At 37.0% G+C, this 17,388-nt stretch overlaps 1 protein-coding gene across 1 annotated transcript in view; it reads left to right on the top strand.

Annotated features, from left to right (window-relative positions):
- PKHD1L1 (polycystic kidney and hepatic disease 1 (autosomal recessive)-like 1) overlaps nucleotides 1–17,388 on the top strand; it is a gene marked incomplete at its 5' end in the record, with an annotated part of 151,153 nt that overhangs the window by 77,745 nt on the left and 56,020 nt on the right. Inside the window, 10 exon segments of the mRNA XM_014541975.1 lie at nucleotides 2,045–3,029; nucleotides 5,137–5,385; nucleotides 6,068–6,217; nucleotides 8,974–9,148; nucleotides 10,045–10,201; nucleotides 10,609–10,765; nucleotides 12,477–12,531; nucleotides 12,980–13,128; nucleotides 14,547–14,676; nucleotides 16,048–16,289. Coding sequence (XP_014397461.1) covers nucleotides 2,045–3,029; nucleotides 5,137–5,385; nucleotides 6,068–6,217; nucleotides 8,974–9,148; nucleotides 10,045–10,201; nucleotides 10,609–10,765; nucleotides 12,477–12,531; nucleotides 12,980–13,128; nucleotides 14,547–14,676; nucleotides 16,048–16,289 — 2,449 coding nt within the window.

Raw genomic sequence — 17,388 nt, 5'->3', positions numbered from 1 at the left:
TTATACACAATAGCTCTTTATAGCCACTGACTCGTTTCCTTACCACTTACGTTCTGTTGAATATATGAAACATAAGAAACGTCATCTGCATGTGAATTTGAACAAATTTCTTTTCAAAGATGCATCAATTGCTTGTATTTATTATGTACAAATTTATATTATGGCAGGTTCATTTTCTTACCAATTTACTTCACCTGGAATCCATTATTATAGCAGTGGGTATGTTGATGAGGCCCACTCCATTGTTCTCCAAGGAGTCATTAACGTTCTACCAGCTGAAAGCAGGCACATTCCCCTGCACCTGTCTGTGGGCAGCACCGAAGCCACATACGCTCAGGGTAAGAGCTAAAGATGGACACCCTGTGACTCTGGTGACCCGGGCATATTTAATCTTTCTGGAATAGGATGCAGTTGACTGGGTCCAATCCTGCTTCTGTCTCTTACTAGCCACAGGACCTGGAATAGGTCTGGACTACTTTGAGGCTGGAGTTTATTCTATTAATAAGGATCATATTAATGTTGTCTTGCCATTCTCCCTGAATCCTGTGTGCCTCAAATAAGATATAATATTAAAAAGTTCTGATATTCTGTACATGCCCCAAAATACATTAAACTATGAAATGATGTTATTTTTTTTATTTTCCCCTTGGGATCTGGCCTTAGACAAATTGAAGAATAAGTTAGTTTTATATTCACTCTTTACTGTATCGTCTTTGTCCAGGTCTTTCTTTTAACTTTGTACTGCCTGGGACCCCTCTTGTCTTTTTTTTTTTTAAAGGGGGTTTACTAGAATATAAACCACCATGGTCAAAATAAAGAGTAATGAAATTTGAAAACAGCTCTTACTTTAGAATATTATCCATGACTTACAGGCAGTTCTTTTGTCTAAAGGAGAACCTGTGAATTTGCACGTGGGAAGCTCTGTGACAGGCTGCCTAGCAACAGAACCCCTGTGTGGCCTGAACAATACCGGGGTTAAAAATTCAGATAAATTGCTCTTTGAGCTTTCAAGTTGTTTTTCACCATCTATCAGCAACATTAGTCCATCTACCGGAACAGTAAATGAACTGGTAACGATTACTGGACATGGCTTCAGTAATCTGACATGTGCTAATAAGGTAAGATTATATAAAGCTCTCCATTTTACTTTTATATACTCAATAAAAGGAAGATATTTTGTCTATAACCTCATAATTTAACTTCTAACAGCTTTATTGTGATACAATGCACATACTGTACAATTGACCCATTTAAAGTGCACATTTCAATCGCTTTTAGTATAGTCGTTACATATCTATCACCCCAATCAATTTTAGAACATTTTATTACCCCAAAGGAACCCTACACCTTTACCAGCGGTGGGGAACCTTTCTTCTGCCAAGGGCCATTTGGATATTTATAACATCATTTAAGGGCCATAACTTAAAAATTAGGGTGATGTATTTGGTCAAACATTTAATTAACTCACCCCTAATGCCTTGTCAAGGCCAGACCAAATGATGTTGTGGGCCTTATATGGGACGTTCCCCACCCCTGCCTTAAACATTACTCAAACCCCTCGATACCTCCCTGCCCTAAACAACCACTAATCTAATTTCTGTTTCTCTGGGTTTCCTATTCTGGTCATTTCTTATAAATAGAATCATACAATATGTCATTTGTGACCAGCTTTATTCACTAAGCATATCATTTTCAAGGTTCATCCATGTTGTACCACGTATCAGAACTTCATTTCATTTTTATGGCTGAATAATATTCTATTGTCTGACATACACATTTTATTTATCCTTTCATGAGTTCATGGATATTTGAATTGTATTCACCTTTTTGACTATTATGAAAACCTAGCTGTGGCCATTTATGGACAATCATAATTTAGTTTTAAGATTAATCCAAGATATGCCTTAATCAGTCCCCCAAATCAACTTTATGCATAAAAATGTGCACTTCAGTAATTTTTAAAACTGAAGTTGCTGGTAATACAAAATTTAACTTTGTAATAGAGAAGTGTATTGACCTATTTTCATATTCATTTTATTTTCAGGTTACAATTGGTAGCTATCCCTGTGTTGTAGAAGAAAGTACTGCCAATTCCATTGTATGTCATATTGACCCTCAAAACTCAATGGATGTTGGCATCAGGGAAATTGTCACTCTAACTGTCTACAACCTGGGCATTGCTATCAACACCCTGCCCAATGAATTCGATAGGCGATTTGTACTTTTGCCAAACATCGATATGGTGTTGCCAAATGCAGGATCAACTACAGGAATGACAAAAGTGACCATAAAAGGCTCTGGATTCTCAGTTTCTTCTGCAGCTGTCGAGGTCCGTATGGGCCGTTTTCCATGTGAAGTTCTATCAGTGAATTATACAACCATTGAATGTGAAACATCTCCTGCTCCCCACCAGCTTGTGACAATACAGCTTCTAATCCATGGAGTGCCTGCCCAGTGTCAGGGGAACTGCAGCTTTTCCTACTCAGAAAGCATCGCTGCTTTTATCACAAGCATCTCCCCAAATTCTATCACGGGATCTGTAAAAGCCCTTATTGAAGGAGAAGGTTTGGGCACTATCTTAGAGGACATTGCTGTTTTCATTGGTAACCAACAGTTCAGAGCTGTAGATGTCACTGATAATAACATCACTGTTCTTGTGACTCCTCTCCCGGCTGGACTTCATCCTGTTAGTGTTGTGGTGGGAAGTAAGGGCCTGGCCCTGGGAAACCTGAGTGTTAGCAGCCCCGCAGTGGCATCTGTCAGGCCGGCTTCTGGAAGCATTGGTGGTGGAACGACTTTGGTGATCACAGGAAATGGCTTCTATCCAGGCAAAACCACTGTCACTGTTGGGGATGAATCTTGTCAGATTATTTCTGTCAACACCAGTGAAGTCTACTGCCGCACCCCAGCAGGAGCAGCTGGACGGGTCAATGTGAAGATCTTTGTTAACGCAGTCGCTTACCCACCACTGTCGTTTACGTATGCCTGGGAGGATACGCCACTCCTCAGAGAGATTGTTCCAAGCACAGGTATCCCAATACCTACCTTTTTATTGTCTTGATATATTCTTGCTAATACTTATTAGCATAGATTTGGAATAATGTTTATAAAGGATTATTAAGATATATTTTTAGAAAACCCTGTTTAGGCCAGTTAATACATGGAATTCAAGTTCTGTGTAGTCTCTATTTTGTGATTATTTTTTGCACATTCTTGGGATAAAATTTTTAGTCAAATTCCAACTTCTATTCTGAAACAAAATCATCATTAACTTGACCCAAATTTCAAAATGAAAGAGAAATAGATAGATAGCTATGGACTAAAATTGGTAATTCATTTATGTCACTAAAGTTGATTGATATGGCACAGGAAACACCTGTTCAGTTCACAAGAAGTTGATCAAAACAACATAGAGAATTTTTTGGAATGCCTTGTTACTATGAAACTAAAATTGATTAACTTATTAACACAACAGAATCCTTTCAAAGAGGTAATTAGATCATCAGTTAAGAAACTAATATAAAATATAGATTTTCTTAATTTAGCGTGATTCATTTTTCCTAAGCTAATATAGATTGAGATGTCTTCTTGATCCTTTGTCTTTATGTTATGCTATTTCTGATCCTCTTCAAACTGTTGGAATGCTTATCATCTATGTAATAAATTCTGGAGAGGCAGCCATAGTATCATGGGTGAGAATGTGGTCTTGGTGCCTAGGTTCAAATATTGGTTCTTTTACTTTCTACTGATGAAACTACATGCCATTGATATGATAGAATTTAGAATGGTCCCTTTAATAAATAACTCATTAAGTGTTATCCGTTACAAAGTGTTTTTTAGTTTGTATTTCCAGCAAAGTGTCAAGTCTGGGTAAGCCGTGACACTCTTTCCCTATATATTTGTAGTCATTGCAAATGAACTAGATATTGGCATATGTGCCTTATTTCCACGAACCATTTATGTTTCATCTCTCTTTGAATGTCTCCTTCAAAACAATTTATTTGAAGACATAAGACTTGTAGGAAGTGCAATTGAGCTGTTTTATTTTCTAAAAAGACAAGGCAATAGGTCACACTTAGAACAACACTTCCATTTGAAAGGTGAAAATACCAGACAAAATTAAAAATTTAAGACCCTAATAACATTGTTTAGTTTATATCTTTAAAGTATTTTTAAGATCTCATTAATATTAGTGGCCTTTATTTTTTTTTTATATATTTTTATTGATTTCAGAGAGGAAGGGAGAGGGAGAGAGAGATAGAAACATCAATGATGAGAGAGAATCATTGATTGGCTGCCTCCTGCACGCCCCCTACTGGGGATCGAGCCCACAACTGAGGTATGTGCCTTTGACCGGAATCAAGCCTGGAACCCTTCAGTCTGTAGGCTGACACTCTTATCCACTGAGCCACACTGGCTAGGGCTATTATTATTAGTGGTCTTTAAAATGACAATATATATTTCAGTGATCTTTACTATGGTCAATTATATGATTATTTTTACTATTACCATTTTAATTAAAATCAAACTACTACTTGGTGATTCTGCATTGTAACAACTTATGTTATTTAATATCTACTCACTTAATACTTAGGTATGTAGGTCATCTGGATGACCTATGAAAAATTCCACGTGTTTAATGTCTTCAATGCATTTTTGTCGAAAGGAGGGGCAAGGGAACAGAGGGATTGAAGCACTTTGTTCTGTGTGCATTTATTCAAGGGATCAACCTTCATCTACAAGTCTTTAAATTAATTTACCATTTATCCTCAAAGAATTTCTAATAGCTGGAAAGTATCAAAAATGAAAACAAAATATACCCCCCACTCCTGCTTAGACATTCATACTTCCTAACTCTAGATCTATCTTCTCTTGTCCTTTCTTCTCCACTATCCTGAATTCGTAACTTACAACTCAGTAGAATGGACAGAAGGGGCTGGAAATTAATGAATGTAGTCATAGCTTATAGTTAATATCCCACAAACTGTAATGTATAAGACACACATGTTTTGTTGATATTTATATCCATTTTTAAATACTGGATATTATTTTTCTTTATGGAAGTAAATAGATATTTTTAAATAGATGTGTATTAGAATTTAAATTTATTTATATTGTTTGCTTTTCTTCTTGAAGGTCCACCAGGAACCAAAATTGAGATCACTGGATCAAATTTTGGTATTGATATCTTGGAAATTTCGGTGGTTATAAATAATATTCAGTGTAATGTAACCATGGTCAATGACAGTGTATTGCAATGCATCGTTGGAGATCACGCTGGTGGCACGTTTCCTGTTATGATGCATCATGAGACAAAAGGCTCTGCTGTGTCCACACTTGTATTTGAGTACCCACTTACCATTCACAATATTCAGCCAACCCAAGGTAGTCATGAGTGTGCGAAACCTACAAATATTTTATATTATTTCAGTAAATGCCTTATTTAGGGGGAAAAACACTCTTCAAAAATGTGTAGTTCTTTTAACACATTAAAAATATATTTGTTTATGCATAAAATAAATAAGCATGCAAAGGCATCAGTCATTTCAAAATATCAGTTTAATGCCTATATTTCTCCTAGTGCTATATAACTTATTTAAAAGTTAACCCTAATGAAAATGGCCAGGTTACATGTGGAAATTTCTTTTAAAATCATATTTAGATATCACTGGCCTGTAACTATTTACATAAATATTCTATTAAAAATTATTTTAGTTGTTCAAAAACCTTATGAAAGTATAAACAATGTGTTCTTAATTAAAATAGTAATTTTACATGCATGTGTTTATTGCTCTGAAATTCTTTGTGACATCTCTTTTAAAAAGATTTTCGTTTTCAGTAGTTTAAATAAATGACCAGATGTGACATTTACTCAGTGAAGATTTAAAACATTTCAATAGAAAGAGATTCTATTGCATTAATAGACTATATTATAAATATAATTTCACTTATGAAAATCTTTAATATCAGTTCTATTTCAGATGTTAAACTAAGGTTAAATATATACATATAATAGAAGAGGTTTCCTTTTCACCAGCTTTGTTTTTCCCTGTTTTGTCTTCACTAGGGAGCTTCGGTGGTGGTCAGACCATGACTGTGACAGGCACCGGGTTTAATCCACAAAATTCCGAAATATTAGTGTGTGGCTCAGAATGTGCAGTCGATAGGCTTAAATCTGATTACACAACATTGTTATGTGAAATTCCACCTTATAATGGTAAGTTGTCAGGAAAAAGAATGGCAGTTTTTGAGAAATGCTTAATTTTATGAAGATCAGAGACTGGGTTTCTTTTTTCCAAGTTTTTGTGTCTTTGGGGCAGTTGAATCACTCGATAGGCTTAAATCTGATTACACAACATTGTTATGTAAAATTCCACCTAATAATGGTAAGTTGTCAGAAAAAAGAATGGCAGTCTTTGAGAAATGCTTAATTTTATAAAGATCAGAGACTGGGTTTCTTTTTTCTCCTAGTTTTTGTGTCTTTGGGGCAATTGAATCATCTTTATAACTGTCCTGATTTTAAGCAATTTCTTCAGAATTTTATTGACATTTATGTGTTTCAAGATTCATATCATTTGGGTTAATTGAATTGTTTATCATAAATTGCAGTATTTCAGTTTATCGCCTATGGCTCTTGGTTTAATAAGCTGGCCAAATGGAGAAGACATGTTTCGTTCCCACTGGAGTACTAGATTTCCCTTGAAGATGAGACAGTGTAATGGTTATGAGTGTGAACTCTTATACTGCGTTGCCAAGAGGCAAACCCAAGCTGTGTCTTTGAGCAAGTTATTCAGCCTCATGCTGCCTCAGTTTCTTCGTCTGTAAAGTGAGAAGATGAGACAGTGTAATGGTTATGAGTGTGAACTCTTGTACTGCGTTGCCAAGAGGCAAACCCAAGTGTCTTTGAGCAAGTTATTCATCCTCATGCTGCCTCAGTGTCTTCGTCTGTGAAGTGAGACCAACACATTAGCTTACTTTATAGGATTATTGTGAGGTTTAATAAGTTAATGTATGTAAAGTGGATGGAATGATACCTGAAACATGTTCTGTAATTTGCTAATATGACTCTTTCTTAAAACTTTAGTTAGCAGTTAGGAACTGGACTCTGAGGAGCCCCCAACATCTCAGTTTGCCACTTACTGTGTTACCTTAGCTAAGTAACTCCACTTCTCTCTGCTTCCGTTTGTTCATCAATTAAATGGAGATATTATTAACCCCAATTCAATGGGTTATTGTAAAGTTTAAACACCCAGTATTTTACATACACAACAATTTTAAATTATCTAACAAAATGTAAGAGGAACCAAAGGAAGTATTCTAGAATAAAGTATATGTTTTATGTGCTAACATTTTTTAAACATTAACAAAATTTGATGAAGCTTTTCTAAACATTTTGTTATCTTTCTCTGAATTCTTAAACAAAGAATATTGAAGAAAATGTAACATTTTGGTGACTGGGCTTATTTATCATTTCAACATCAGAGTTTGTATCCTGAATTTTTTCAATGCAATGCTGTCGAGATTTAGCAAGGTCTTCAGAATGCTTGTCTTAACACAAGCTCTTCTTCTTACGTTTTTGGATTGGGTTTCTGTCGTTTTTCTGTCTCTCACCTTGCCTTCAGCTCTCTCTCCTTGCTGTTGTCAGAGTGCCTGCCCTTAGCAGTTTTTCTGATTTGCCACGTTGGCTCCTCTAAGACTGGAACACTAAACAGGCAGGTTTGTAGAGCTGTCCCCAATGAGCTGCTCTGAGGGAGGGCCTGACGGCTTCTCCCTTTGCTATGTGTGTGAACCTTGGGATGTTTTTGGCAATTGCTGGAGATATTTATTACTTCACACATAGCCTGTGAGAGTGATTTGGGGAAAAGGAAGATGCTATTGCAAATGTTTGATTCAGAATGGCTATCATCAATAAATCCAAGGTGTTGGCAAGGATGTGGAAAAAATGGGAACCCTTGTGCACTGTTGGTAGGAATGCAGAATGGCACAGCCATCCTGGAAAACAGTATGATGGTTCCTCAAGAATTAGAAATGTAATGCTTTGTGACCCAGCAATTACACTTCTGGGCATATATCTGAAGAAACCCAAGACATTCATTGGAAAGAATACGTGCACTCCATGGGAACCCTTGTGCACTGTTGGTAGGAATGCAGAAGGGTACAGCCACCCTGGAAAACAGTATGACGGTTCCTCAAAAATTAGAAATGAAAATGCCTTATGACCCAGTGATTATACTTCTGGGTATATATCTGAAGAAACCCAAGACATTAATTTGAAAGAATACATGCACTCCTATGTTTCATTGTAGTGTTGTTTACAATAGCCAATGTGCTATTGCAACCAATGTGCCTATCAATAGACAAGTGGATAATAAAAACCCACAGTGGTGCATATATACAACGGAATAGTACTTGACCATTAAAAAGACTGAGATCTTAACATTTGTAATAGCATGGATGGACTTGGAATGTATTATGCAAAGTGAGATAAGCCAGACAGTAAAAGACAAATACCATATGATTTCATTTATATGTGGAACCTAAAGAACAAAATAAATGAACAAACAAAATTAAAGCAAACTCATAGATACAGAAAACAGACTGATGGTCACCAGAGGGGTAGTGGGGTACAAGGTGGGTGAAACAGTTGAAGGGATTAATAAGTACAAATTGGTAGTTGCAGAATAGTTGCAGAGATGCAAAGTGCAGCACAGGGAATATAATCAATAACATTGTATTAACTATGTTTGGTGCTGGTTGAGCACTGGAAATATCAGGGGAACACTTCCTAAAGTATGTGATTGTCTAACCACTATGCTGTACACCTGAAATGAATACAAAATAGTATTGATTGTAAACTGTAATTGAAAAATACTATTTAAATTTTAAAAATAATAAAAAGAAAATGTTTGGGGTTTGGATAAATGAATAGGGCCTGAAGGCAGAATTGTATTCAATTCCATTCTCTTCTCATAGGCAGGGGACCTGAGCAAGCCTGTGAAGTGAGTGTGGTCAATGGGAAGGATTTGTCACGGTCCACAGCTCCTTTCACGTACACCATGTCACTGACTCCGCTCATCACCAAAATAACTCCCGAGAGAGGCAGTACAGCAGGGGGCACCAGACTTACAGTCATGGGATCAGGCTTCAGGTACTGTCTTCACTGCACAAACATCAACGCCTGTTTCCAGACTCAAGCCACCCTGCCTGCTTCCTCATAGGCCAGGACAGTGCTTAAATACAGTCAAGTAAAGTGTACCCAACTGCTCGAGAGTGATGCTTGAGGCACATCATGGTACTAAAAGCTAACATTTACTGAGTACTTCATCTGTGCCAGGCACCTTCTACCCCACTGCAACTTCCCTTGTTAGATCTTTTATCCCATCTGTGGTTAAGAGACTAAGATTACAAAGGTTAAATAACTTGCCCCAAATCCTAGTAACGTCACAAGTATAAATCACCTTCTTGCACTTTCCCTAGTACCTCATGTCCAACCATGATCAGCTTCCATGAAACATAACTTCATGCTTTAAGACCTTTTCATTGTAATGGGCCAGATTCTCTTTTCCTAAAAGATATTCATTATTTAGCACAAATGTATGTACTGCTTCATCATTTAACTGAATAAGGCTGACTTCAAAATGCCAGCTCCTTCAGATCACAGAAAGAAATTTTACATGGAGATGAAGTTCTGAAGTCTGTGAATGTGGTGAAAATGTCACATAGACAAAATGATCCCTGAACATCTCTAACAAGGCGCCTGCTCAGAGACCCACATAGAATATCTCAATAACTTGAACCTAGGTAGTTTTTTCTCCAGCACTAGAATACCTTCTAGGTTGTACAGTTATAATTCCTCACCTTTTTGGTGTGTGTTTTTCCTTTTTTCTGAAAAAAAATATTTTGAAGTCTTACTACTGAAAAATGTTTCAATCTGTTACTTTGATGGATCATAGGGTGAGATCATTAGTTTCGCAATAATGCGTATGTGACCTAGAAATTTGAAAAAAAATCAATATTTTATATCCCCCCCTTTTTTCTTTACAGTGAAAATACACAGGATGTTCACGTCACCATAGCTGAAACCAAATGTGATGTTGAGTATTCCAATGAGACATGTATCATCTGCATGACAAATGCCCACACTCCTTCAGGGTGGGCTCCCGTGCGCGTCACCGTGGGAAGCATGGGGATGGCCAAACGGGTGAGAATGCTGCTGGGTGTTGTAACCACAGCGATAGGAAAACTAGCCTCTCGGACGTGAGGTGATTGGCAATGAACTTTTTACTTTGTTAATGTCTCCAAAAAAGAACTGAGCTATGGCTATCATATGGTTATGTGTTTTTGGTTTGGGTTTTTTGCTTATTACTAAAATTTTATTGTTTCCAATTATTTTATTATTTAATTTAAATGTGGGGTAATCAGTAATGATTTTTGTTACTTTATTATTACTGTGAAATCAACCAATAGGCAATTATAAAATACTCAAAGCAGGTTATACTTATTATTAATGAAAATGTTTATCATTTTCAGTTTGTTCTTTTTTCAGAAGTTGTATGAAGAATTCTGATAAAACCTCCACATTGACGAGTCTCCCGTGTTCCGTTGCAGGAGAAGGCTGACTTCCTGTATGTCGATGCTTGGTCCTCCAACTGCACGTGGGGAGGGGAGCCTCCTCCGGAGGAAGGGTCGCTGGTCGTCATTCCGAAAGGACAGACAGTTTTGCTGGATCAAAACACCCCTGTTCTGAAAATGTTGCTTATTCAGGGTAAATTTCTGAAAATTGGAATATTTCTGTAGTTAATTGAACCCAAACTCATTATTATAAACATCCATAGTCATATCATGTTTTTATGTGGAGTGCAGTACTGAGTTCTTTAAATTGAGTATCACAGTCCACTTGTGGTATGGAACTATTTAGTGTATTGCAACCAGAATGTTTTGATGAAATACAATAGAAAATATCAGAATATATTGCATTCATATGAGTAAGCATCTTTTAAAGCTAAATGTTATTTTAAGAAACTTTTGTTCAGTAACTGTGTGTGTGTGTGCGTGTGCACACGTGTGCATGCCTATACTCTTGCAGCGTTATTTTAAGAAACTTTTGTTCAGTAACTGTGTGTGTATGTGTGTGTGCGTGTGCACATGTGTGCATGCCTATACCCTTGCAGTGGAGCACAACAGTCAGAGGTATTTCCCATTTAGAAAAACACTGATTTCATGGGTCCCAGAGGTTTGAAAACCATAGAATTATTTTAAGAAACTTTTGTTCAGTAACTGTGTGTGTATGTGTGTGTGCGTGTGCACATGTGTGCATGCCTATACCCTTGCAGTGGAGCACAACAGTCAGAGGTATTTCCCATTTAGAAAAACACTGGTTTTGTGGGTCCCAGAGGTTTTAAAACCATAGAAACTTATATTAAATGACCCCTGACTGCCCTTGGGTGCCAGGTTGTGATTCTTACCTACACCTTTGAACCGGCTTTGTTACCTGGAGTTCTCTCTGCTTCTTGGTATTCTGTTTTAGCTACGGGAAAGTAAATAGCCAGAACTGTTACAATTGCATGTAAAAGAAGCAATTGTCGGCAAGAGTAAAATGCTCTGGGCTTTAGTGTATACATTTTGCCATGTGGTTTTAGCTGCTCAAAGACCTTTGTGGCCTTAGTCCATTTGGCTCAGTGGATAGAGCTTCGCCCTGAGGACTGAAGGGTCCTGGGTTCAATTTCGGTCAAGAGCATGTACCTTGGTTGCAGGCACGATCCCCTGCTCTGGTCAGGGTATGCAGAAGGCAACCAATTGATATGTCTCTCTCACATCAATGTTTGTCTCTCTGTCTCTCCGTCTCTCCCACCCCCTTCTACTCCTTCTAAAAATCAATGGAAAAATAATGATGGGTGAGGATTAATAACAAAGACCTTTGTTACTTTGTTTTAGTTTTAACTTCTGGGATAGCAGCAGTGCTTTAGTTGTCTGAAGTTATTAGCTATTGAACCCTTGGACAAGTTTTCTGTCCACAAATTTATATTAGTTCTATAAAAAATGTATTGTGGTACTATCTTTAATAGCGCTATTCAGGATATACATGTTACTAGTGCAAATTATTGGATAAAAATTCAGTTAATTTAGCATTATAATAGTTTCTATAAAAATGCTTTTCTTTCATTTTAATTATTTTAATTCTTAATTGATATTTTGTAGCCCTATGTTTGTAGAACTAGAATTCATGTGGCTGACTATTAAATAACATTTAAAATAACCAATGATCAAGAGAAAAATCTGCCCTGGAATTTGATTTTCTACCACTTCCTGGGTGTTGTCTGAAGTTTTATATTTTATGTTGCCAAAGAGCGGGAGTGAAGTGACATGCAGAGTGAGAGCAAATAAGAATAAGAAATTAAAATTTAACATATAATTGAATAAATAGCTTTTAATATTAATTTCCTTTGTGATATATTTCAAAATTGTATGACTCCTAGGTGGAACTCTAATATTTGATGAAGCTGACATTGAACTCCAGGCAGATTGTTTAAAGTATTACAAATAGTAGTACATATGTCTCCTTTTTTTCCTCATTGACCTTCCACATGATCTCCCTTTCTTTTAAAAAACACAGTGTGTAAAATAGACAGTTATACCAAACTCTCACAAGTTTACCTTTGTATAGGTCTCTGTTATTTGTATAAAATCCTTTTTCTGGGAGAAAAGTTCCCAGAGAGTTCTTGTACTTTTAATGAGAAGATAACAGCATATTACAATAGAGCAGAATTTAAAATAGAGCCAATAAAACAATTCGCTCTGAGATATGACTAAAGTCAGTCAGCATACTTTCCAAAGGTCTGGCATCGTGCATTTGGCCGATTAGAAAATTTAAAGTTTATCTTTTGAAAGAAAGATACTGACAACGGAATAATCAATTCTTGAAAGAAAAGGGAGAAAAGGAAGACATTGCTTTTGACTGGTTGGAATTGTGGATATGAAGCTTGTGAAATGCCTTGCAGATTGGGACGGAAGCATCCCCCTTTCAACACAAGGCGGTCATCACCTTGCACGGGCACCTGCGGTCTCCTGAGCTCCCCGTGTATGGGGCTAAGACACTGGCGGTGCGCGAGGGAGTCCTGGATCTGCATGGTAAGGGCCTGAAGGGCTCACAGAATTGGTTGAGGAGACTTGCTAGGAACCCAAAATAATGGTCCTGATAACTTTCTTTCAGTGAAAACTTGCCAGGCTTCTCCTGTCTTTACACATTCCCTTTTTGCTTCCTTTTATCTTTTCCTTTGCTTATCCAGGGCCAGGCCAGCCCTGCATAGGATCAAGACTGACAACCAAGGCCACCCCTGGGGAGCCCTTTTGGGCCTTTTCTATATCCTTTCCACATGCTCCCTTAAAACATTTTGCCTAATTTAGCACTCACCACAGTTCATTCTGATTGTTTATGGCCTCTTCTTGAAATATAACTATACATTTAAAATTGTCCTTTTGTATAACTGTAACTATACATTTAAAATTGTACTTTTGCATAACTGTATTCTGGAAAATTATGAACAAATAACAATGATTGTGATCATGTTTGAGGTATTAGGTTAACCTATTTGAAGGAAGCATGGTGCGTTCTTTCTGTATTGAAGTATTTTATATTGCAACTAGAGGCCCGGTGCACGAATTCATGCACCAGTGGTGTCCCTTGGCCTGGCCTGCGGGATTAGGCTGAAACCGGTTCTCCAACATCCCCTGAAGGGTCCAGGATTATGAGAGGGTGAAGGCCAGGCCGAGGGATCCCCCTGGCGCATGATCAGGGCTGGGGAGGGACACGGGAGGTTGGCCAACCAAGGAGGGACTGCGGGAGGGCTCCAGGGTGTGTCTGGCCCATCTCTCTGAGTCCTGATTGGCTGGACCCCAGCAGCAAGCTAACCTACCAGTTGGAGCGTCTGCCCCCAGGTGGTCAGTGCACATCATAGCGAGCGGTTGAGAGGCCTTAGCATATCATTAGCATATTATGCTTTGATTGGTTGAACAGTCAATGGGTCAACTGGACACTTAGCATATTAGGCTTTTATTATATAGGATAATCTGTCTCTTTTATACATTTAGGATATATGAACATGATACCCCACTATGATCATAAATGCCCTGCAAAATATATATATATATTTTTTCAGACATTCATACATTTCATTTGTCCCTAGATTATCAATTTAAGCAATTTCTGTCAACAGTGACAAAGATAACAGGCCTCGGCCTGGTTAATCAATAGTGTCATACCACATTTATATTGCATTCATATAAAGAAGATGATTCTAAATGGAATAGATTGGTGCAGAAGGATGTTTCTTAAATTATGAACCCATACATGTGTAATAAACCTGATTGTTACTTGTATAAAGCAAGAATTCTACATATTTCTTTTATGAGAAAGGTATGAAATGATAAAGTTAAAAAAAAAACTTTCCTCAAGTTGATTCAATCCAGGAAAAGATTAAAATGCAAAAAGCTCTCAATAACCAAGAAAACACATTTTTAGAAATACTTGATTTGTATGTTGGTCCCAGGTCTTCCTGTCCCTGTGGTCTGGACCCGTTTGGCTCATACTGCACAGGCAGGGGAAAGGACTCTGATTTTACAAGAAGCAGTAACATGGAAACCAGGAGATAAGATTGTGGTTGCAAGCACAGGACACAGGTATGATGTCCTCAAGTTCTGATAATTTAAATTTGTAAACAAAGGTGTGTTTTTTTTAACTACATAAAAGAGGGATGATTCAGAAGGTCTACAACTATTTCATTTAAATTTGAAACCTCTAATAAAGAAACATGAACAGTCAAATATGTATTTGCCAGATGTTAACATTGTGTTGATCATCAGTGTTGTTTTCATTCATTGATTGAATTTACAATAAGAAAAATTATTAACTTGAACCTATAAGATAAATATATACAGTAAGCATTCACATAACGTAGACGATAGCTTCTGTGGCTTTAAGCAAAACAATGTACAAGGAAATAGAATTTTACCATAGGCTAATTGATATAAACAAGAGGTAAGTTCCTATGACCTCTTATCATAGCAAAATGACATTAAGTGAAATGATGTTATTGAGGACCTGCTGTATTAATAAAACATTTTGGTTGATTTTTATGGTTAGGCTCCCATGTAAGATTTTGTTTGAGAAAAAGCATTCTGCTATTATAAGTCATTTGAAAACTTCTGACTTAGAGCTTTAGCCAAATACATTAATGCATGCAAAAATGTAAATGATTGTTTGTGGTCACTAAAGAATAGGGTTGAAAGCAGTCAGTGAACTCTTTGTTATCTTTCGTCTCAGCAGTGGTTCCCATGGACCAAACTTTTTAGGAATGATTGAATAAAGGGAAAGAAATCATTATAGAATGAGTGATGACTAACATGACCTTTTAGATGTCTGACATTTTATAACTGAAACTGTTTATGACCCTCGGTTTCTGTTTAATTATATATTTTAGCCAATAAGACATAACAGGAAGAAAACTAATATTGCTAACTACATTATACCAGAACACTGATTGGGGAGGGAGCCAAGAGGAGCTTTATTTTTGCTTCACTGTTCAAATTGTGGGTAATGGCAAAATTGGATATCAGGGAACAAATAGTAATTTCTGATAAGAATCAGCTAAATTATGCTAAGGTCGTGACTCAATTTAGAATTAAAATTTAAGATGGCATTTTTAGTTTGCCATTTCATTGGTAAATCCTATTTGAGAGTTTATAAAGCAACTGGTTAAGAATACTACTTCAAAGTCCGTCTGTTGACTCTTACTCCCACCAATACCATTTGTTAGGCTTGTGGCCATATTATGTTGCTTCTCTGGGCTTCAGTAAAATTGTATTGCTGTAAATTTATTTAGTTGCCCTAAGAAAATGAAATGCCATCTTCAAATTTCTCTTCAGAATATTGAATGACAAAAATATTTTCTGATTCACAGATATAAGTGTTCTAAATAGCATAAAATACACCAAAACAATGTTATGTTGATTTACATTAATTTTGAAATTTTTTTGTTAAAATTTTTATAGACACAGTCAAAGAGAGAATGAAGAAAGGACCATCGAATTTGTGTCTGCTGATGGCATAAGCATAACGCTGACTCACCCGCTGAATTACACACACTTAGGAATCACTGTCCCCCTTCCTGATGGAACTCTGTTTGAAGCAAGGGCAGAAGTTGGAATTCTTACAAGAAATATTTTAATAAGAGGATCTGATAATGTGGAGTGGCATCACAAAATTCCAGCATGTCCTGATGGATTTGACACAGGTAATTTTAGTAAATTTTAAGTGTGACCATTTAAAATGTTTTCAGATATTGCAAAAATATTCCCAGGAGGTAAAATCACCTCCAGTTGAGAACTTCTGGACTAAGTTATGCTCTAGCTCATGATTTAAAATGAAAAAGGGTTATTTCTCACTGATACTACATATGTCCAATATGGGTCAACAGGGGTGCTCTGCTTATGGCAATTATTCCAGGTTCTAGGCTGATGAAAACTCCATCTCAACCTGGACTTTGGGAATCTCTGAGACAGCACACAAGATGGCTGGATCAACTAATTACTTTGGTCCTAAAGTGACAGGTGTCTCCTCTACTCAGGTGCCATTAGTCAGACTGATTATGAAATGCTTAACTTTGCACTTTAGTCACTAGTACACAAAGAGAACTGGATATGATGTTTAGGGTTCTCACATAAGAGAACCTTAATGATGTTTACCACAGCATGTGGCACAATGTGTTTTACAAGTCTAATATTTTATGTAATCACTAATACCATCGCAATCCTATAAGCAGTTGAGTAGTAACAGATACAGCCTTTTCTTCAATGAGAAGTATAAATAAGGCAAAACTCACTGGATTCGATTTCAAAAGACTTACATTCTAATTGTAATTGCCAACCAAGAAAAAGTTCAGGCTGCAATGAAGAAAAAAACACAAAACATTTACTTGAGCAAAAGGATTGCCATCAGGGAGACACTTCCAGATAGCAACCCAAACGGTGTTCTGAGAACAAAGAAAGGCAGGATTTAGAAAGACAAAAACCACACAATGTAATTCTTTCAGGCAAATGAAGGATTGCTAGCTAGGTTAACGGATTGGTTAGTTCCAACATGCAAACGGAGGGGGTTGGAAGAGAAAAAGTACAAGGAGAAGGTAAGGTCCACATGTGTCCACACAGCAGTTGTTCCAGGATGTTTATGGCTCAGCCTTGAGCTGAGTTTGGCAACAGGGTTATCAAGTTAATAGCAGCTCTGAGAACTGAAGCACAAGATGTGCAAGGGCACATACCCCACTTCCTTAATAGCCTCCTGACTGTATTAAGTGACTCTCTTGGCAATGCTTATTCCATTCTACTTTTTTTTTT

Source organism: Myotis brandtii, unplaced genomic scaffold (assembly GCF_000412655.1).
Source record: "Myotis brandtii unplaced genomic scaffold, ASM41265v1 scaffold285, whole genome shotgun sequence".
In the NCBI taxonomy this organism is placed as follows: Eukaryota; Metazoa; Chordata; class Mammalia; order Chiroptera; family Vespertilionidae; genus Myotis; species Myotis brandtii.
The sequence above is the reverse complement of the archived record's forward strand: the minus strand, read 5'-3'. Positions and strand labels throughout refer to the sequence as shown.